General features: G+C 52.4%; 1 protein-coding gene across 5 annotated transcripts in view; it reads right to left on the bottom strand.

The window, feature by feature from the left end:
* CACNA1C (calcium voltage-gated channel subunit alpha1 C) overlaps positions 1 to 22,904 on the bottom strand; it is a 475,349-nt gene that overhangs the window by 17,399 nt on the left and 435,046 nt on the right. For all 5 annotated transcript variants that reach the window (XM_061206079.1, XM_061206075.1, XM_061206078.1 and 2 more), the window contains 8 exons: positions 16,481 to 16,513; positions 13,886 to 14,014; positions 12,601 to 12,666; positions 11,857 to 11,948; positions 2,460 to 2,625; positions 1,771 to 1,898; positions 1,033 to 1,129; positions 614 to 716 (listed from right to left, as the gene is read on the bottom strand). In XM_061206079.1, the coding sequence (XP_061062062.1) occupies positions 614 to 716; positions 1,033 to 1,129; positions 1,771 to 1,898; positions 2,460 to 2,625; positions 11,857 to 11,948; positions 12,601 to 12,666; positions 13,886 to 14,014; positions 16,481 to 16,513 (814 nt within the window). The remainder of the gene's footprint in view (positions 1 to 613; positions 717 to 1,032; positions 1,130 to 1,770; positions 1,899 to 2,459; positions 2,626 to 11,856; positions 11,949 to 12,600; positions 12,667 to 13,885; positions 14,015 to 16,480; positions 16,514 to 22,904) is intronic.

Genomic DNA, 22,904 nt, shown 5'->3' with positions numbered 1-22,904 from the left:
AGCCATAAGGACAGCGGGTCATCGAAGCCAAGCTGCTGGCCACAGGTCCCTGTCGTACAACCTGGAAGACGGCCCCTCCCGCCAGGCAACACGGGGGAGCACGCCCCCCCCACTCCGTGAGGGAGCCCCGTATGAGGAGCACGGGGCCCTGAGGGAACACGGGGGCTCTGACCCCCACCTGCCGGCTGGCTGAGCACCTGCATGCAGGCGGGCGAGGGCCGACCTCAGCCCCAGTCACCACGTCCGCTCTGACCCCTTCCCGACTGACACAGGAGTTTAGCTTGCAAGGAGAGTTGAACACTTGAGACCCACTCGCAGCCAGTGAAACCCCACTGTGATGGGGCTCAGCCCCGCTTCAGGTAACACTCACCTCCTGCTCTCTGAACTACACCCAAGGACTTCGAGGTGTCACCCAGGATGAGCTCTAAAAACTACGGGCAAGGAGGCCATTCAAGGAGCAAAGGGCACATGAGCAGACCTGGTACCGCTAATATCCCCAGAGGTGACAGTTACTGCCGGGCTGAGGCTCTGACACGCCGCAGGAGCCGAGCTGGGCTCCGGCTGGTCCACTAGATCTCCCGGTGGCTCTCCCGGGGCCCCCGGACGACCTTACCTTCCGTTTTGATCCTCAGGGCCGTCCGGACCAGGGCAAACAGGGTGGCGTTGAACATGACCGTCCCGTCGCTGTTCAGGGGCATGTTCATGGAGACCAGGCGCTGGGGAAGGGGCGGAGCTGGTCATCACAGCAGCCGGTTCCCAAAGGACCCTCCCGCAGAACCCCCGAGGCAGGAGGATGCTGAAGTGGGGTGGGGGGGCCTTGAAATGCGTGTGCGTGTGTCACCCCGTGTTTCCTTCGGAGTCTGAGAACGCACTGTGGGAAGGACCCCTAACGCCTATTCTGGCTCTGGCTCCTTTCTTTAGGCTCATAAAATACTGTCCTCATCCCCGTAGAGGCTTGACGTCCTGACCAAGTTCACAAGAGGTATCTTCCCTCCCATATCGTGTCTCCTACGAGCCCAGCTCATCTCTTACTTTGCAAGCCACGCGGTGAGGGCACAGCTTCCCAAAGCCCAGGGGGGGCTGAATCCTCCGGAGCAGGGTCACCACATCCAGGTGTTTGATGCGACCCCTAGAAGAGGCAGGAGCGGGGGGAAGGTCAGTGCGGTGGTCTCGGCCAGTAGCCCAGGACTCAGGCACCCAGGGCGGGGGACCCCCTGCAGAAGGAACTCTCCACGGCTGGACCCGAGTGATGAAACTGGTGCTAAGTTGAAGAATTGCACAGCAAAACTCCCAAACCAGTATATACACATGTTTAGGTTTTTAAGGGGCAATTTTCCATCAGTGCTATGTTCAAGGTGGAAGGGATTTTAGTAGGCAACGAAATTCTCAATATTACTCCTGCTTCAATGAACTAACCGTCTGACCAAAAGGCATTTCCAGAGTGTCAACCAAACGTGGTGGCTGGATTGATGGACCTATGGCAGAAAGGCAGGCAGGATCTGCCTGGCCCCGGACATCCTGACTCGAGTACCTACCCGAGTTATTCCAACACTAGGCCCTCCTGTCCTGTTTAGCTGAAAACAGCAGGCATGTTCTGGACTCAGCCAAAGGCCTCCTGTTGCTGGCCCTGACCCTTGACCCCTGTGTCCTGCGCGGTTCAGTGTTTGCTGTGGACCCACCCAGTGCGAACCCATCTTGCCCCCCTTCCACAGGTGTGGTCACGCAATCCCCTTGCAGCTTTGGGGACTGGGTTTCCCTCTGGGGACTTACTTGGCTTCAGGATCATACTCCGCCCAGATTCTCTTAAATTCGTCCAGATGGTGGGGACCCAGGATGGACCAGTCCCTTGTCAGGTAGTCAAAGTTGTCCATGATGACGGCTACGAAGAGGTTGATGATCTGCGGAGAACAGAGAGCGCGGGGAGATGCCCTCGGAGGCCCTTCCAGGACACGTGGTTAGCAGGCCACACACGGCAGAAGTCAGTGTTTCTGAAGACCGCCCACGTGGCACCACTGAAAACACCGGCCCCTGGAACGTGGCTCTCTTGGATGAGGACCTGACCCAGCTCCCCTTGGGCTTGTGCAGGTGAACCCCACCTGTGGGCTGGCAGCTTCCCTCACACCCAGCTGCCAGGCGGGGCTGCCAGGGATGGGGGTGACTGTCCACCACCCTTCCCTTGCTCCTCATCAAAGTGCCAGAAATGTTTAAGTGGACTCCTGTCCTCGGGGACAACGCCACCACGACAAGAGCTGAGAACGGACGAGAAGGATGCTGGCTGAGCTCACTCTGGTCCAGCTTCACCCCCTCCCTCCAGTGTGGCTGGACCATCCCAGGGACACAGCCCTCCAGGCCGGCCTCCCCGATGGGGCACCCCCGAGCGTGAGCTGCAGAGACGCAGGGCGCGGCTGGCCCTGGACTGCACATTTGTCACCCAAGGCCGCGGGTCCCGCCCCGCTCACCAGAAAGGCGCAGAGCATGTAGAAGCTGATGAAGTAGAAGACAGCGAAGCTGCTGCCGCAGGGCGTCTCCCCCTCGGCGCTGCTGCCTGGTTCCGACTCGGGGGCGCACTTCTTGCCTGGCATGCAGGCCAGCATGATGTCCTGCCACGCCTCCCCGGTGGCGCACCTGGTGAGAGACCACGCCCCAGAGCGGCTCACAAGGCCCCTCCCTCTCCTCCCCGGGGGGAACCGCTAAACTGAGTCTGGGGTTTGTCAGCCCCCCAGCGCTGATACATCCACTACATAGGAAAACATACAGCATTGTTTTGAATGTCTGAAAATTTTCTGTGAAAGATAACAAACTGTACCTTTTCTGCAAAGTCCCTCCTTTTGCAATCCATGTTAAGTTTTGAGATTTAGCCATTTGGATACATTTTAGCTCTGGTTCATTCATCCTTTGTAGCAGATCCTCTATGAGTATACCACTAAAAAACCCCACCGCCCTGTTAAGGCTTTTCCTTTCTTTGCTGTCTTGCTGTCACGAAGGAGCCTGCAGTCACCACACAGGGCCGTCAGACGCCTGCTTCGGGGTGGAGTTGCCAGTGGACGGCAGGTGTGTCCTCACCGTACCGGATGCTGCTTGTTCTCCAAGGGTCTGCCCAATTGGCGCTCCTGGTGTCACTGCCCTACAGACTTGGCAGCTCTTTCCTCAGCTTTATTGAGGCAGAATCGACAAATAAAACTGCAAGCTAGAGCGTAGATCATGATGATTTGATTGATGTGCACATTGTGAAAGGAGTCTTCCCACCTAATTAACACATCCATCCCCTCACAGATTTTTTAAATTTTTTCTTTTCTTTTTTTTGGCGAGAACATTTAAGTTCTACTGTCTTAGCAAGTTTCAGTGACACGATCAGTGTCATCAACTATGGTCACCACAGTATAGGTTAGACCTCGGACCTCATCCACCTTATGGCTGACAGTTTGTGCCCTTTTACCAGCCCCTCCCCATCCCATGCCCGCCCCCCCCAACCACTTTTCTATTCTGAATTTAGACTTGTCAACTCTTGGTATTAGTGAACTTTAAAAAATGTTGCTCGGCTTCCCTGGTGGCGCAGTGGTTAAGAATCCGCCTGCCAATGCAGGGGACAAGGGTTAGAGCCCTGATCTGGGAATATCCCACATGCCAAGGAGCAACTAAGCCCGTGCGCCACAACTACTGAGCCTGCGCTCTAGAGCCCACGAGCCACAACTACTGAGCCCACGAGCCACAACTACTGAAGCCCACGCACCTAGAGCCCGTGCTCTGCAACAAGAGAAGCCACCGCAATGAGAAGCCTGTGCACCACGACGAATCGTAGCCCCCACTCGCCACAACTAGAGAAAGCCCGCGCACAGCAACAAAGACCCAACGCAGCCAAAAATAAATAAATAAATTTTAAAAAAGGTTGCTCATATGATGGGTGTAAAATGATAACACACTGTTGTTTTAATTTGGTTTTAAAATGATGAATAGGGTGAGAAATTTTATTTCATCTGCTGAATCTCAGGTTCATGTTTTTTCCCGTCTGTCTCATGGGCTATTGGTCTTCTTGTTCATTTGTAGGGTCTTTATACTTTCTTTACATTAATCCTCTGTCAGTTGTACACATTGCAAGCAGTGTCTTCCAGTCTGTGGCTCGTTTCCAGCTTTATTGATGGTGTATTGTGATGAATCCAAGTTTTACATTTTAATGTGGTCAAATCATAATTTTTCTTCTGTTTTGTGCTTTTCGCAATTTGTCTAAAAAATCCTTCCCTATTCTAGGTCATAAAAATATTCTCCAATATGTTCTAAAAGGCCCAAGTTTTGTTTTTCATAATAATTTCATAATAACCCATTAATATGGAATTTATATGGGGGCTCCATATGAGGTAGAAATATGCTTTATCTTTTTCTGTCTAGATAACCAATTTTCTTAATACAATTTATTGAATAGTCCACCTTTACCTACATATGTGAAATAGCTCTTCTGACGTAAATCGCATTTCCATACGTGTATGAGTCTTGTGCCAGCCTCTTTGTTCTGTTCTATAGGTTTATTCATCTGTCTTGACTTCAATGTACCACGCTGTCTTAATCACTCCAGGTTTACAGCAAGTCTTGATCTCACACAGAGTCAGTGCTTCCAGCCTGCTGTCCTGCAAAGCTGTCTTGGCTTTTCCCTTTCCTTTTCCTTTTCGATTCCACAGACACATTAGAATCAGCTTGTTAAGTTCTATGAATAATCCCACTGAGACTCTTACTGGAACTGCATCAACATATAGATTAACTAGAGGAATTTGACATCTTTTTGCTATTAAGTCTCCTAACCATGAACCCGATCCATCTCTCCATTTATTTAGGCTTTTTAAAATGTCTTTTAATAAAAGTTTATAATTTCCCTACATATATCTTTCATTAGATTTTTTTCTAGGTAGTTTACTTAAAATAAACAAATAAAATGTTGCTACTATAAATGATACCTTTAAAAAGTTATATTTTCTGTTTGCAACAGATGTGGAGAGAATACTATTGACTTTATATATAGAAGATCTGCTGAACTCTCTTATTATTCTGTGGTTTCTCTGGTATAGTCACATAGTAATCGACTTTCTAAAAGATGTTTTATTTACGTATTTTCTTTTTAAAATTGTGGTAAAATACACACAACATGAAATTGATCGTCTTAACCATTTTTAGTGTACAGTTCGGAGGCATTAAACACACCCACAGTGCTGTCCTACCATCACCACCATCCATCTCCAGAATTCTTTTCATCTCGTAAAACTGAAAATCTATGCCTCTTAAACAGTAACTCTCCTCCCCTCCCCCCTACACCTGGCACCCACCATTATACTTTGTGTCTATGATTTTGACTAAGTACCTCATGTGAGTGGAATCATACAGAAAACTTGTCCTTTTATGACTTTTTTCACTGAGCATAATGGCCTCAAGTTTCATCCATGTTGAAGCAGGTGTCAGAATTTCCTTCCTTTTTAAGGCTGAATAATGTTCCACTGTGGTATAACCACGTTTTCCTTTTCCATTCTTCTCTTGATGGACCTACAGTTGATTCCATGCTCTAGCTATTGTGAATAATGCTGCCATGAACAGAAGTGTACAAATATTTCTTTGAGACCCTGCTTTCAATTCTTTTAGGTATATACACACAAGTGGAATTGCTGGATCATATGGTATTTTTAATCTATTTTTAATATTTTGAGGAACCGTTGTACAGTTTTCAACAGTGGCTGTTTCCATTTTACATTCTTACACGTAATGCACAAAGGTTCCAATTTCTCCACATTCTCATCAGCACTTGTTTTTCTGATAGCAGCCAGCCTGATGGGTATGGGGTGGTATCCCATTGTGGTTTTGGTTTGTATTTCCCTGATGATTAGTGATGTTGAACATCTTTTCCTATGTTCATTGGCCATTCACATATCTTTTTTTGAGGAATGTCAAGTCCTTTGCCCATTTTTAAATTGGATTGTTTATTTTCTTGTTGTTGAGTTTGGCAATCAATTTTTTTGGCATTTAATTTTTTCCTCTTCTCCAATTCTTACCCTTTGGTTTATTTTTCTTGTCTTATTGCATTGGATAAAACTTGCAGTATCATGTTGAAAAAGTGACAGCTTATGAGCTCATTTATTATATTTATGGATCAGCTATTACCTGTTACGGACTGAATGTATGAGTCCCCTCAGAATTTGTATGTTGCGGCCCCAAACCTCAATGTGACAGCATTGGCAGGCACTTAAGTTTAGATCAGGTCATGGGGCTGGGGCCTCGTGATGAGATTAGCATCTTTATAAGAACAGGAAGGGAGACTGGCGCTCTCCTCTCTCTCCACCAAGCGGGGACATGGCGATAAGGCCACCGTCTGCAGGCCAGGAAGAGGCTCCCACCAGGAACAGAATCATGAAACCTTGATCTTGGACTTCCAGCCTCCAGAAATGTGAGAAAGAAATGTCTGCTGTTTGAGCCACTCCATTTATGGTGTTACAGTAGGCTGCCCAGACTAGTACATTATCAGTACATGAAAGTGATGTTTTCCTTTGTTAATTGTCACCTTCCTGATCCTTTTAATTGTTATAAAGGCTTTTGAGTTGCTTTGCTTGGGTCTTCTAGTTGGATTAGCCTGTTGTTTGTAAACAAAGATAGTTATGTCTACACATTTTTATATCTGTATTTCTTACTTTCTTCCCTTTCTTATTGGTATCAGCCATATGTTAGTCTTACAGAAAGAGGTTTCCTACCCATTTTTACTCCTGGAAAGTTTATGTAACATAGGAATGATTTATTCTTTGATATTTTGGCAAATAGCAAACATAAATATATTGGATCTAACCTTTTAGAGGACTAAAATTTTGACTACCTTTTCAATTTCTGTTGTGGTTAATTAAAAAAATATTCTTCTCAAGACAATTTTTGTGATTTCTCTTTTCCTATACAAAAGCATCTAGTTCATCTAGATACTCAAATATATTGGCATTCATTCGTTCATAATATTTTCATCATTCTAAAAGTCACTCCACATCTATAATTATGTTGCTTTTCTTATTCCTGCTGTTGCGTCTTTTTAAAAAAATTGAATTTGATGAAAGTTTGTCTATTTATTGGTCTTTTCAAAGAATCAGTTTTAGGGTTTATTGATGAATGTTTTTGTTTTATATTTTATTAATTTCTGCTTTTATTTTAATAAATGCATTCCTTCACACTTTGGGGTTATTTTCCTATTCTTTTTCCATTTATTCATTTACTTACTGTAAATTAAAAAAAAAAAGTTAATTTTGGCTCTGAATTGTCCTTTGGCTTACTGGTGCATCTCATAAATTTAAGATATAGCGTGGGACTTCCCTGGTGGTCCAGTGGTAAAAAATCCGCCTTGCAATGCAGGGCACATGGGTTCGATCCCTGGTCAGGGAACTAAGATCCCACATGCTGCAGGGCAACTAAGCCCGTACGCCACGACTACTGAGCTCGCACGCCTCAACTAGAGCCCACGTGCCACAAACTACAGAGCCCACATGCTCTGGAACCCGCGTCACAACTACAGAGCCCACGCGCCCAGGAGCCTGCAAGCTACAAATGGAGAAGAGAAACCTGCACGCCACAACTAGAGAGAAGCCTGTGTGCCACAACGAAAGATCCCGCATGCCGCAACTAAGACTCAAAGCAGCCAAAAATAAATAAATAAATAAACAAATAAAAATAATAATAAATAAATCTTAAAAAAATACATAAATAAACCAAACAATCTCAGGCTCAGGCGAGGCAGTCTCATTAAAAAAAAAAAAAAAAAAAAAGGAGGATATAGTGTGTTCACATTCTCATTTCTGAGTAGTTTGTAGCCTCAGCTGTGAGTTATTTAGAAGAGTGGCTCTAAACATTTAAGTGAACAGATTTTGGAGGGACTACTGGTTTTATGGTTAATTCCTAATTTTTTATGTATTGAAGTCAGAGAAGTGTTAGAATTTATTGAATTCTTCTTTGTGACTTAAATCTTGCCTAATTATTATGAATGCTTCCGGGGTTTAAAAAGAACTTTGTTTTTTGCCATTTACTGAGTATAAACTTATTAGATGAAGTTTGTTAATTGTGTTATTTAGATGTTCTTTGCCCTTTCTTCTATTTTATTCTCTCTAACCTGTCATTTTCTTTTTCTTTTTCTTTTTTTGGTAGTTTCCTATAGTTTAGATTTTTTTTTAACTTTTTATTTTATATTGGCGTATAGTTGATTAACAATGTTGTGTTAGTTTCAGGTGTACAGCAGAGTGATTCAGTTATGTGTACACAGGTATGATCTGTCATTTTCTACACACTGTATCAAAGTCTCCCACTTTGTGTGCGTGTGTGTGTGTGAATTTTCTCCTTATTGTTCTATCCGTGTCTGACTGACATATTTCCAAACTATATTGTTAGGCTTATGTGCTTTAATGATTGTTATATATTCTTGATGGATTATATCTTTTATCAATATCAAATATCCTTCTTTGTCCTGTTTAATGCCTTTCACCTGGAATTTTATTTCTTCTGATGTTGCTATTACTATACCTACTTCTTAGGTAAGCATTGTCCGGTATTCTTTTTCTGTTTCTTTATTTTTGTCCTCTTTAGGTCATTTTATTTTACTCTGTCTATTATAAACAGGCTACGGTTAGATTTCTTAAAGCCAAGATTAGAGTATCTTTTAATAGAAGATTTTAATGATTATTAATATCTTTGTTTTCTTTCCTGTCACTTTATGTTTTAATTTTCTTTCTTTCCTGCCTTCTTTTGTCTTTCCTTCCTTTCGCTGAATTGCTAAGGTTTTCTTTTTTTTTTCTTCTAGTGGTCTAGAATGTACTATCCCATTTCTGTTTTTCTAACGGTTGACTTTTAAATATTTAACATCTGTTTATACGCACGTCCCCCTCCCCATGCATAGAGCTGAACAGTATCTATTTCTTCTCCCCAAACAGGAGAAGAATCTTCACACACTTTCATGTTTCTCATCATTCCTGCCTTGTTGAGATAATATGGGATTTTACTTCCAAATTGCATTCAAGGTTTTAGATATTTTCCCTCAACAATTATTTAGAATTAACATGAGCTTTAGAATTTCTTTGCTGACAGCTCAGAACTATGAACTTCAGTGGTTCTTTACTCATAGCATTTCTCTGCCCACTCGACTTCTTAGATTAATCCTTCATTGTGTGGAAATACATCCTTGTGTAATCGTTTCAGAGAAGGTTTATGTGGTAAACTTCCTGGGTTCTTACACTTCGGGAAACATCTTTATTTTGCTTTGTTACTTGAATGCTGATTAGGCTGCATTATAGGAGTCTAGGTTCAGTAATACATTTCCCTCCTAATCCTAAATATATTACTCATTTGTCTTCTGTTATACAGTAGATGATGATGAGAATTCTAAGGACAATTGATACTGTTGAAAGTAATTGACTTTTCCTCTTTGGAAACTTTTAGGATATTTTCTTTACTCGTGGTTTTCTGAAACTTCATCATGCGTCTTGCTACGGGTCTTTTGGAGTAACCTGTTCTGCACTTACTAGGCCTTTCAATCTGAAGGCATGTATCTTCATTTGAAATTTTCTTTGCTCATTCCTGTATTTCCTTCTCTCCATTCCTTCAGTTCGTTTTTGTCTCAATTTGTATCATAAAGATGGGATTTTCTGGCTCTATCCTCCATGTGTTAACTTTTATATCGATCTCTTTGTCCTTCTGGCTGTACACCGAGACAATTCCTGGCTTGGTCTTTCAGATCGTTAATTCCTTCTTAAGCTATGTCCATTTAAAAAACATTCCAACAACTGGGACTTCCCTGGTGGCACAGTGGTTAAGAATCCGCCTGCCAATGCAGGGGACACGGGTTCGAGCCCTGGTCCGGGAAGATCCCACATGCTGCGGAGCAACTAAGCCCGTGCGCCACAACTACTGAAGCCTGTGCGCCTAGACCCCGTGCACCACAACGAAGAGTAGCCCCCGCTCGCCGCAGCTAGAGGAAGCCCGCGTGCTGCAGTGAAGACCCAGTGCAGCCCCAAATAAATAAATAAATAAATAAATATTTTAACAATTGTATATTTTCTGAGTTCTCTCTTTAATTAAATTTAATTAATTCTCTCATTAATTTGTTCTCATTAATAATGACTTCTCCTCCTCCTCCCATTCCTTTCTAATTTGACAGATGTGCCAGGTTCTATAATCTCTCTAAAGACACAAATTGTGCTTATTTTCAAATATCTTTCCTCTCCCTATTCTCTTCCTCCTGATGTGTTCATTCATCTGTTAGGTGAGTGTGGTGACTTCTTTTTTGACATTGGTTTTCGCCCAGTACTTTGGGGTGACTGTTACCGCTCTTTGTGATCGAGAGCCCAGTACACAACTCTGTGGATCAAGTTCTTGTTGCAGGAGCATCTCTGCGGACCATGGAAGACAAGACGAGACGTGCTGCCAGGTGGGGTGGACAGGTAGCTTCTCTTAAAGGGTGGGTTCCCTTGGGGCCCTGCTCTACTTCTTAGACCCCAAAGCCCAGGCTGTGGTGGCAGGGCTCTGCTTTCAGCTTGTGGGCATCAGCAAACGCTCTCCAAACGCGGCTCCCCAAGGAGGCAGTCTGGTTGTGGCCCCAGCTGTCCTGGTGCCTGGCCCCTGTGGACCCTGAGCTTGGGGAGGCCCTGGCCGCTCTCGCTCCTTCACAGGCTCACCTGCTGTGGGATGTGTTTTCCTCCGAACCCGGTCCTTTGTCCATTGAATCCCATCTGCTTGCCTCCGTTGAAGACTTCCTCAGCACTGCTGGCTCAAAATGGCACTCTTTCTTGGCTTTTATCCTTCCTTATTCTTTTACAAACTATCTCCTGTCGCCAAGGACTTTAGGAAAGTAGAGGGGAGACCCATGTGCCCCGGCTCACGTGTCCAAGTCCCATATTTAAGTGGGGCTCAGGTGTAAATGTTGCTGTGAGGCTGTGGTTTATGATGGCCCCGTGTTCTCACGGCTACCGTCTGAGGGAGGGTGATGGCGGACTGATATTTAAGGGGACTGCCATTCTGATTGAACACATTTTGAGCAGTAATGATTTGTGGGCTTGGATGTGAGGAAAGCATTCCACAGAGCATAGTGAAGGTGGGGTTATTTGATGGGGAGGATCCCTGGATCTTCGGAAAGAACCCCAGGGGGACGGTAAGGGCTCAATGCCTCTCCCAGCACCTTAGCATGGAGAGTACAGGTGCTGGAATGGACTCTAGGCATCATCTGGCCCAGGGACTGAGTAAACAGTTCTCATCACCACCAGCCCTGGACCAGGTGAGGGGTCCCAGAGCCCAGGCTGTGATGAGCAGGATGGTGAGAAGAGCCAGGGGAGGGGTAGCCCAGGGGGTCACTGGGATCCAGAGGAGGAAGGACGTGGGGCTGCCGCACGGACTCCTTCCCTCGGGGTCGGGCGGGACACACCCCTCCCCCAGCTGTACCTGTGGCCGCGGCCTCCCCAGAGGGTGAAGGCTGGCGCCGGCTCAGCCAAGGGGGGAACTAAGTGCCGTGGACGGAACCACTGACACAGACAGTGGCACCAACTCCGGCAGCTGGGCTTGTCTTAGGAGGAAACTGAGGCTCGGAGTCATCTGCTGTCTTGCTCAAGGTCACTCAAGGTCACATAGCGAGTGGCTGCAGGCCTGGCTCAGCTTCGAACCAGGGTGCTCTTGGAGTTTGATTTTGATCCCCTACTGGCTTCCAGAGTCAGCGGCAGGGGCCGTGTCCAGTCATTATAAACGGCAGTGAAAGGAAGGCTTCCCGGTCAGGGCGCTTCCCAGCCCCCCAGCCCCAGGTCTCGTCGTGCACCCAGGCCAGGGCCGCACCGAGCAGGCGTCCCTGGTGCGCCTGTCCGCACCTGTCTGCACGCTCACCTGAAGAGGAGCAGCACGGCCTGGGGGAAGGTCTGGAAGTTGTTGTTCCTGTTGATCTCTGTCGTGTCATTCAGGGCGATTCTCCCGAACACCTGGCAGGGGGAGAGGATGGGGTCCGTGAGCTGTGGACAGAGGGGTCCTGGTTCCCACCCATCGTTCAATGGTCTCTTCAGGGGTCACAGCTGACCCTGGACGGGCTGGCCCATAAGCTGAACAGAGTCCCCTCTGCGACCTGGAAGGCCTTGCGGGGGCAGGTACCTGCCGCCCTGTCCAGCCCCTGATCCCAGCCCCCCACTCCGGACAAGCATCCAAGAAAAGTGCCCTCGGCCCTCGGGAGGGGCCCTGGGCCCCGCGGGAGGGGGGCTGAGAGCGGGCGGGGGCTGAGACCTTGACCCTGCATCTGTGCAGGGACAAGGCTCACTGGCCTTCCTCTTTCTTTTTTCTTTTTCTTGGCTGCAGGTTCTTGAGACTATTTTTCTTTCCTCTTCAAAAAATACTTTATTGAGGAATAATTAACAAATAGGCCCTTCACATAACTTGGGGGAGTTTTTCCCTATAGAGAGTGGAACCTGGGCCAGGGGCAACGGGGAGAGAGGGTCTCAGAGCTGTGCACCCCCAGGACACCACGGGGGTGGGGGGAAAGTTCCACTTCCGGTGACCTTTCCAGCCTCAGAAGGAGGGGCGGGTGTCAGGGGATGTGGGCTGGGGGCCGGGCCCGAGGAGACAGCGGGGAGCCTGTCCTACCTGCATCCCGATCACAGCGTAGATGAAGAACAGCATCACAATCAGGAGGGCGACGTAGGGCAGGGCCTGGCAGGGGCACACAGATGCCGTGAAGTCGGCGGGGGACCGGTGGCTGGACCCCTCCCCGGGCGGCGTCTCTTCAGTCGCCAGCTGCTGCCTGGCTTGGGGGGCACTTCCAGGAGCCCCGCAGACGTTCTGGGCACTAAATGGGAGCAGCCTGAGCCTGGTGCCGACCCCTCCCCTCACCTGGGTGTCAAGCACCTGAGACCTGGGGAGGTCTGCCCAGAAAGGTGGGCTCTGAGCTCGGGACCTGGCATGATGCTCCGTTGGTACAAACAATCTAGAAAGAGCAAAACACCCTCCCGCCACCCACCTGTCCTCGTGCAGCCGGAGGGCCGTGGGGGACACCCAGCAGCCCCTCCCCCCCTCACAGCTGTAAGCTGTTCCGCCAGGTGTAGGAAAGGCAGGACGAAGGGGCACTAGACAAAAGCGAGACCCTGGGCTCAAGCCCGCTTCCGCCACTGTGGCTGTGGGAGCTGGGCTGGGCTTAACCTCTCTGGGCCTCAGTGTCCTCATCTGAAAAATGGGAAGAAAAGTAATGACCTCAGGGGGTTTTGGGGCCTGGCTGATTTAAGGCTCACAAGATGCTTGGGCAGTGCCTGGCCCGCGGCCTGGTCTCTGCGCTTTACTCAGGCGGTGTGCTCCCCACCTCCTCCCGGGGAGGAGGCCTCGCGGCTCACGGGGTGGATGGAGCCCGCACACCACTAGGTGGCACCGCAGGACTACGGGCCATCCGGCCTGGTGGGCGCTCGGGCTCCACCTTCAGTGGCGCCCAGGAAATGTCGGGGGTGGGTGAGCACGTGGGGCCGGTACAGTCACCCACGGCTGAGGCCGGGGCCACCGTCATTCTGCTTTCGCAGAAGGAAACGAGTGCTGGGGGCAGAGAACTGGCCCCGCAGTTGGCAGCCCTGGGTCCACACGGGGCACACCAGGGTCCCGGGGAGTCTGGCTAAGTCCCTAAGCGGGTGCGGACAGCAGACCCTGCTGAACCACTGCCGGGACGAGGGTGCCAGCCCCGGGCTGACAACACCCGAATTGGGAGCGGCCGTAGGGGTCATCGGGCCACCTCTGCCCAAGGCTTTCAAACCTCTTCCACCCCAAAACCCCTTTGTGCAGTCAATTCTCGGGGCAAATCCACAAGAGAGAAGAAAGCAGAACGCTTGCAGCCTCCCCTCCGCTGGGAGCATCGCCCCAGGTGGGGCCTGGGAGGGGGGCCGGGGGGTACCTGGAAGGACTTGATGAACGTCCACAGCAGCGTCCGGATGCCCTCCCCACGGCTCAGCAGCTTGACCAGGCGCATGACCCGGAAGAGGCGGAAGAAGGTGATGGAGATGCGGGAGTTCTCTTCCGCGTTCTGGGGCCGTTAACACAGCAGTTAACACGCAGGCGGGCGGCGGGGGCCGGCTGCACTCGACTCTCCCGGCGCCCACGGGTAGGCCCAGCCCCAGGCCTCTGCGGCGCCCGGCCGTGCCCAGGCCCCGAGCCTCTGCCCCAGCATCCCTGGTCTTAAGCCCCCGGGGCGGGGGTGGGGGTGGGGGTGGGGGCAGCAGGCGATTCCCTAGAAAGTCCATCTGAAATCTCAGCCGAGAGCCGCCCCGGTGCTCCTGCCGCCCCCCCGCTCGGCTCAGCCGAGGGTCCGGCGTCCTGAGCGGGACCGGCGCTCTGGAGGGCCTGGGGGGCGGGGGCTGCCCAGCCTCAGCACTCTGTGTGCCACCTCCCCCCACGGCTGCGGGTGGGCCTGGGCTGTGGGCGCTGCGACAGAGCCCGGGCCGCAGCCCCTGCTGCCCCTCCGCTCCCCTCTGCCCTGGGCCCGCCGGCTGCGCAGGCCTGGGAGGGGTGGAGGCTCGGGCAGTGGAGCGTGAGCCCTGGACGGGTCTCCCTGCTGTGAGAGGACCGATGGGTCCTGCTCAGGGCGGGGGGGCTCCCCAGGGGCGTCCTGGAGCGGGCCGGGGCTGCTGGGCCTGGGGCAGCCGGGGGCCGGCGCATGCCTGGCCGGGGGTCAGGGGCCGGACACGCAGCCCTGCCACCCTCTCCTCCAGATCCGAGGACAATGAGCACACACTGACGCCCGGCCCTCCTCCTGCCCACACCGGCCAGAGAGCTGGGGTGGTGGCCCCGGGAGCCGGCCGGTTCCCCAGAGCTAGTGCAGCCCCCGGCCCCGTGGGCACCAGGAGAGAACGGACCTTCGGGCTTCCTGTTACTGCTCCCGCTGCAGGCCCCCTGCTCGGAGGCATCTCCGGGTGGTTGCTGGGCCCCATGTGGGCCCCGATTCTCAACTCCCACTCCTCTGGCTTCATTTCTGACCGTCTCCAGATCAGATCCGGCCTGGCCACGCCCACGAAAATCCCACCAGCGCTGGAGCCCTCGCGGCTCCTGGTTCTAACCCTGCGGCCAGGGCTCCAGGGGCCTCTCCCCTCACCCCGATCAGAACAGGAGCCCCACGAGGGGGGCAGGGTTTACACGCGCCAGCACACCCTGCTCCTCCCGGGGCGGGGGGTATCTATCCTTCTCCTTCTGAACCAGAGCTGCTCCCCTGGGGCTGGCTGGTGGCTGGGGGGCCACAGGGGCTGGGAGGGCCCTGGCAGCAGGCCGTCTGGACCCCGGGCCCTACCTGTCTGCATTCTGAAGTCTTTGATGCCCTTCATCTCTGCATTTCTATCACCCGTGTACCTACTTGCAATTCTACTTTCTCTCCTTAAAAGGAGGTGGTGTTCCCCCAGAGGAAGGGGTAGAGGAGGCTCAGGGCTTTGGAACTCAGCCGTCAGCCCCACTGTGCTTGGGCAGGGAGAAGGAAGAAGAGAGCGCCAGCTTACACGGAACCTCAGCTGGGCATCAAGAGTCTGGGAGGTTGGCGCCGCAGAGGCAGCTGCATCTGACTCGTTAAAAAGCAAAACTCAAGCCTCCAGTCTGAGTTCGTCCTGGGTTCAGAGCCCTCCCGATGCTGCAGGTGCCTTATGCTCTACTGACCGGTGACATACGGGCAGCACGTCCAGGCTCAGCCCTTCCGGCTATGGTCGTGGGCTTCGTCAGGAAACATCCCCACCGATCTTGCCTCTGTCTGCTGACTTCTGGGGCTCGGGGAATCAACCCACTCACCGGCCCTGCTAAAAACTCACGCTTGGCCCACGTTTGAAGCCTGTGACGGCAGCCTCTTGGAGACAGCTGTTCCAAGGAGACTTCAAGGTCACACCGGTCGGCCTCTCTCTCACTTTAGCCAAAGATTCCTAGAGCAGAAGCGGCTCCCACCAGACGGTCTGCTGCAGTGAAGCGGGCGTGGCCTAGTTTTAATGCCCCTCACAGGTAACACTGTCGGGGTGATGGGAGATCCAACCACTCTCTGGGTAATGAACCCAGCTTAACCTCTTACTGGGGCCTTGACTCAGAGCTGGAGGGCGGCCTGGTGACTAGGAGGACCTCCCCGTCTCTGGCTATGTCACCTCTCCTTCCTCTCTCCCAGAGGCCTCGCCATGGCGCTCGTGGGTGCCCCGTGCAAAGCCCACGTCAGATTCAGGGTGGGGACGTCAGCCAGCAGAGTCGTCAGGACGTTTAACAGGAAATGGCCCTCGGGTCCGATTCTCTCCCAGTGGCTCATTAGACAGTCACGGTCACGGTGAGCTGCCACCCACAGGAAAGCTCAAGGACGGAAATGTCGCACCAACAGCACTCGACAGCTCACAGACCAGGCAGGCAAGGCGCATGGCAGACACAGGCAACATGCATCGGGGGCTGGGTTCCAAGATGCTGGGGGTCGGGTGGGGGAAGTGGGTATGTTAGAGGGGGTCACAGAAGCTGAGAGCGTGGTCTGGAGGCTCGGTCTTACCATAAAGGGAGAGCATTGGGTATGTTCAGCTGGCTTTAAAGAAAGGCAGACAGAGATATGCTGTAATGAGTCTCCGACGAAGACGCCCGGCATTCTAGGTCTCGGTAACACAGGAGCAACGCAGTGGCAGGAGAGGGCAAGAGGGCCAAGTGGAGGGTACACGGCACAGGCCTGGCAGGGTCCGGGTGCCGCCAGAGTGGACTCCCACCCAGCGAGGACTCTGGGTGTTCTCCTGCCCGGAACCATCTCTGGCTACAGATTAACTACTAATTCACATCTGTTATCACGGAGGTGTTCTGGATTTTGAGGATGGAGGTTTTGTTTGTTTTTAATCAGCCGTGTGTCCTAAGATAGCCTCCAGGGGCTGGCACTGCACACGCTTACCCAGCACTGCCAGCTGAAGGCGAGAGACCTTGCCTGTGCCCAAGGCTGCTCTTTGCCCACGTGTATGTGAGCAAAGGAGCCCAGGGGCAGTGGCCCCCCAGGTCCAGGGGAAGACTGAGGTTCAGTTACCCCCTCTGCGGTGGGGCTAGCCCTCAAGCTGAGGCTCAGGAGGGAGAAGGCCCTGCTAGGCTCCTGATCCCCGGGTGTGGACCTTGGACACCGGCCTGAGATAACGAGTGTGGATCTGTTTATTAAATTTGAAAGCCCTGCACACAATTTAGGACATCACTGTTAACACCCCGAGAAGCTGTTCTCAGGGGTCTGACTCTGGGCTCATTAGCTGTTCTCAGGGGTCTGACTCTGGGCTCATTAGGGGCCTGGCCTCAGGGGAGCATCCCACAGCAGCCCTGAGCTGCATCCGGGAAGGTGCCCTGCCCTTTAGCCCCGCACACAGAGCACAGCCTGGACTGGTCCCCGCCGCCTGAGCTGCCAACTCCTTCTAGAAGGTCACGACTTCACTCTTACCCTCCACTTTCAGAGAGTTGCTCCTGTGTTTCTGTTTTCAAGGTACAAACAAGGAGAACATGTAATGGGGTTTCTGAGGACGGAAATGTGCACAACCAGACATTTGCTTGCAGACTGAAAAATACTTCTTTGGTAACAGATTTCTCAGCAAATTCCTTTTTTTCCCATTGCAAGTTGGGAGGTGTCCTTTTCGGGGACTGGGGGAGACACGGGGTGAGGGAAGGGAGGAGAAGGGACAGGACGCCTCTCTGGTCATTTACGGAACACGGTCTAGATCTGCCTCTGCTTCACGAGGGGCTGCAGCTGCCAGGTCCACCCACGTGCCTGGACGGGGCGGGGTATCTAGGATTCGGCCAGCAGGCTGAGAGAGAACATGGAGACAGACACGCACACGCACGCACACGCACGCATGGAGGAAGCTCCAGGCTGGTCAGGGGCTTGCGCCCCAGTGTTAACCTGTCAGGAGCCCCACGTTTCCCGGGCTTCAGTGGGGGAGGGGTGTGAGGGCCGCATGGAGGTGAGGCCACAGGCACTTAGTGCTGGGCTCTAGGCCGAGCGCCCAGCAGGCTCTAGCCTTGCTCCCTTCTTGGATGCACCCTGAAAACCACCAAAGCTGCCCATTACTTCCAAGAGCCCTGGGCAGATGATTGAAGGTATTCTGGGTCAACCCCATCCCGAATGGGACCAGAATGGGGGTGCTTTAGAGGACCTGCCTGGGTCACCTGGCCCGACCGAATTAACCCCCAACCGTGAAAATATTACTACTACTTATTTTACTGCTTAAACATTCAGAATCCTTCATTTGGGCTTTTTAAATGTCTTAACTGTCATTTTCTTGTTTTTAGCCTTTTATGCTTCCATTTCAGACCTCATCTATGTAAGTCATATTTTACTCCAAGATTTACCTTTAGGTCTGTTCTAATCACCTTGAGCATATCGTATTACTTTAACACTATGTATTAATTCAGTAAAGCTTTTTTTTTTTTGGCCGCGCTGCACAGCTTGTGGGATCTTAGTTCCCCGACCAGGGATCGAACCTGGGCCCTCGGCAGTGGAAGTGCTGAGTCCTAACCACTGGACCGCCAGGGAAGTCCCCAGTGACCCTCATGATCCATCCCTATGACAGGAGACAAGAAGGGCCGTGTAGAGAGGAAGGACGGGCCTCTGGGAACCCAGCGTCCAAAGAGCCTCACTTGGGGAGAATGTGGAGACTCACGGGTTCGTTTTTTCTTGAGCCTTGAGCCTTGCACTTCAGAGGCTGCTTCTGACTTGCCGGGGCAGGGTCACCTGTCAGCCGCTCGCGTGCGCCTGTCCTCATGTCAGGAGCTGTGCTTACAAGGTCCACGGGCTGGAAGGTAACTACGCGTCGTAACAAAGCCAGAAGGCAACCCAGAGCGATTCCTACAGGAGAGTGCAGGAAGGGGCCCGTCGCACAGCCCTGCCCACAGAGAACCGCTGGCTGACGCACTGCTGCCCAAGGTCACCCCCAGATGCCCGGGCGGCCAGGAGACGGGCGAGTGTGTCTGCCGATCGCTGTGATCCCCCAGAACGTCCTGAGGGACCACCGAGCATCACTTCTACCTTCTGAGCTAAGTGCAGGATTAATGGGGAGCCCGGAGTGCTTGAGCCGCCCCCCTCGGATGCTTCCCCAGACTCGCTCCCGGTGACCCTGAGTTACCTTTTCGGTGCGGGGGAGTGGGGGTCACCTGCCCTGCACCCTGCCTGCCGCCAGCTCGTGTCCACGAGCGGGGAGCGTGCAGCCCGTTTCTCAGCCGCCCATTCTGATCTTTGTTTTCTAATGAACTGGTCATTTTCAAGGGGTTAGGGTATCAGGGCAATTAACTTAATTTGCTCTTGCAATTGGTAGCAATGAAATGAGATTATTCCTCCCCATGTGGGGCAGAGGTGGGACACTGTCAGAGAGGCCCTGGGCCAGCAGCGGGGACAGACCCTGCCCTCACCTGGGCACATGTATGTGGGTCACCTTGTATGGTTCAACCGGCAAAGACCTGGGGTGGCTCTGGAAAACTGCCTTTCCGACCCAAGTTCAGGACCAGATGAGAAGCAGCACCTCAGTGGATGAAGCCTTTGCTTCCGGAATGTCCTCCTTGTTCCTCCTCACTGGGGTGCTCTCTCTAGACCACCCGTGGGAGCCGAGGGGACTGAGGGGCACCAGAGGCTGCAAAGAGGGTTCTCCGGGACGGACAGACGCCAGAATCGGTGGGGCGTTTCCCAGTTTACATCCCATTGTCTCTCTGGAGAACGGAGAGGTTGTTGGAAATCGTTCTTGACCACATAAGAAAGGGACTGTTTCCTCTCCCTTCTTCTCCTCTTTCTCGGCCCCCCTTCTTTGCATAGCTGGGAGGCGAGGGTTAGCGGGGAGGTAGGGCCAGGTGGTAGATTTTGATATCCTGATTATCTTCCAGGATGTTCTCTGTGATCGGCGGTTCGAGGGCACTTTGGAGCAGCTGTGCGCCGTGGCTGCGTCTCCTGGCCAGGCTGGCTTGGAAAAGTGCAGATGACCTGCCTCCCTGCAGGGAAGGCTGAGTCCAAACAGGCCCTCGGACAAGGGCCCAATCCCAGTGGCTGCCGCTGAGACAACGGTTATGTATCTGGTCACTGAAATTCCACATTCCTCTGAACCGAGTCAAAAGCAACAGCACGGGAGTGTGTGAATCTTTTACTGGCTACCCTCCTACAGAAGCCTTGCTTTAAAATACAAAAAACGAAAAACTCTCGTCCAGAACTCAGGGAGTGGATCTGATATCAATTCCATCCCAAACCACCTGAAGATCTGGGTCCAGCTGGCATCCCCCCTCCGCCTGCCATACCCCCCCCCCCGCCATCCCCTCCCCCAGCTCTGCTTCTCTACTTTAACTGTCTCTAATCTCATCTCGATTTGATCTGCAAGACAAGACAGTAGTTCAGCTGTGAGCATGTCACGGTGTCGTAGGGGGGGTCTGGGGGGTTGGGGCTTTGTTGGTGAGACCTCAGTTAGCCTAGGGTGGGAGGATAAATATGAGGCTGGTACACACAGAGAGCTGGGGATACGGGAGTCAAGGGCTTCTAGAGACATCTGACGCCGCTTTCGTGGCCAGGAGCCAGCCGGCATAGGTTCAGGGGTGGGGGTCCTCATTACCCTTCTAGCCCCTCCTCCAACCGGGAGAAACGTACATTCCGGGAACTGAGGTGTGGCCCTGTGGACGTGGAGGGATTGGGAGGTGCTGAAGGTCAGAGCCGCCGGGGTGGCTGCAGGGAAGGAATTTTAAGGTCAAAGTAATATCTGTTGTAAACTGCTAGCTCTCTAAGGTTGAATGAAGTGCTTTCTTGGGAGGGAGACGCAAGGTCTAAGTAAGCACGTGTCAACTGGGAGACACACAGCGGAGGGTCAGTGCCACAGATTTGAGGGCAAATGAAGGAAATACCGATGGTCAAAAGCAATTCTTAAGCCCAATTTCCATTTCGGTCTGGCACGAATGGAGGAATGGAATTGGGTTTGAGGAAGAGAAGAGCTGGGAAGAGGAAGATGGGGGTTATGAGGGAGGCGGAGACAAGGACAGAAAAGGGCAGGGAGCAAGTGAAGGTCACCCTAAAGATGGGAGGGCGGAGGGTGGAAAGGCAGCCCCCTCCCCCGTGGGCTTGCATCTGTCTCTCCAAAGGAAAATTCCACCAAGAAAGGGAAGGAGATTCTAGCCAGAAAGGAGAAGCTTTGTGGTCATAGGCACTCAGTTGAAATGCCCTTCTGAGCATCCCTTGAGGGGTCTTAGGCCCCAAGGGGGCTGGAGGAGAGGTGCAGAGCAGAGGCTCTGTGTGCTGAACTGTGGTGACCGGCCTGTGCTGTTAGTCGTGCTGGGGACTGGCTGAAGCCTCAGGAGCTGTTCGTTATTCACCTGCAGCCCGACGGCTCCTCAGGTGCTGTTACCTGCCAGAACTCACGCTACACGGGACTGATTACAAAATCGCCAGGGTTGTCTTATCTTCCTTGGGAGGGACAGTCACTCAAGCAGATAACCAACAAAAGGAACTCATGAAAAATAAATGAATAAAATCAGCTTGTCAGGAGCGCTCACAAAATCCCATATGTGGGGGCAGAGGGGAGAGACAGAGAGACAGAGACAGGGACACAGAGAGAGAGACACACACACACATGGATGGACACAGTGAGCCTGAAGGATGGAGAAGAAAAAGAGAGACAGACTCAAGGAAACAAACCAGCAAGAGCAGCGGCTCTCAGGAAGCGGCATTAGACAGAGTGAGTGCTTTTGGGGGCACCTGCCAGTGTTTTGGGGCCTGGTGAAATTAGCTCCCTCACTTCCTCCACGAGCTCAGGGAATATTCGAGGTCCCTCTGCTTTAGACGCTCTCTGGCAAACACCCCGGCAGCTGGCTCAGCTGGGGACAAGTGACACCCACTGCCTGGATGGATGGCCGTCTGGCTGAACCAGGGCTGTGTCCTGACAGCATCCTTCAGTCTAGTCCTCTGATTTAGGGGAAAGGAGAGGGTTGTATGAGGACAGAAAAGATGAGAATGAGGGAGGAAAGGAAAGAAAATTAGAGGACGGAAGGTGGAGGGGTCTCGGTCAGAAGGCGGAGGGCAAGAGGGGCCCCGTCGGGTCCTGCCTGTTGGGACACCAGACAGCCTAACTCAGCCGGGTGAGAACCATTAGAAACAGGTTCCAGGGGCCTTTCGGGTCAGGCCTGCAGGACGCTCCTCCAGGCCACTGCTTTGCGACACCCTGCGCCCGGCAGCCTGCTGTCCAGCACGTGGGCCTTGTTCTGCAGGCAGAGCCCGGGCTCTGGAAATGGCTCCCCGCGTCCTGCTGGACTGCGGCTGGTTGGGGGCCCGGCTCACTGCCGGGCGAGCAGGGCTCTGCTCAACCTCTCAGGGCCAACTTCCTTTCCAAGCGGAGGAGAAACTACCCTTTAGGACAACTGGGAGCCGGGCCCCCTCCTCGCTCACATCCACGCTCCAGATACCATCTCTAGGTCAAGCCTTACCTTTGTCCCTTTAAAGGCAGCGTTTCTTTTGGGGCGGGCAGTGCTGAGTCAGTACTGCCTTCGTGTGAACAAGGCACCTTGGTGGCTTCGTTTGTTAGGGGCGTGGGAGTGGAGGTGGTGCTGAGAAGGGGAGGGACCGGAAGGGGCTCCCGGAGCAGCGGGGGAGGGGCCAGCAGAGGGAAACAGGTGGGTGGGATGGGGGCACAGGAAGGTGGCAAGGGCCACAGCGGCTCCACCTGGCTTGGCCTGACACCACCAGCGTTGACTTCATAGACCTCAGAAGCAGCCCAGGCCACACGGACCACCGTCATCTAGACACTGATGCCCGTTCTGGCCCCTCTCTGCCGTGCTGGAGGCAGGGAGCCAGGCGTGGGCCCACGCGGGCTCGGGGTGGCGGGAGGCTCTGACTCAGCCCTGAGTCAGATGCTCTGACTCAGGATGCTGTCTCCCTTCCAGTCACTCCAGGCCCCGAGGCCGGAGTGGGAGCCAAACCTGCTGCGTTATTTTTACGGGGAGCC

Source organism: Eubalaena glacialis, chromosome 11 (genome assembly GCF_028564815.1).
Source record: "Eubalaena glacialis isolate mEubGla1 chromosome 11, mEubGla1.1.hap2.+ XY, whole genome shotgun sequence".
Taxonomy (NCBI): domain Eukaryota; kingdom Metazoa; phylum Chordata; class Mammalia; order Artiodactyla; family Balaenidae; genus Eubalaena; species Eubalaena glacialis.
Note: the sequence above shows the minus strand (reverse complement) of the source record. Positions and strands in the feature narration are given on the sequence as shown.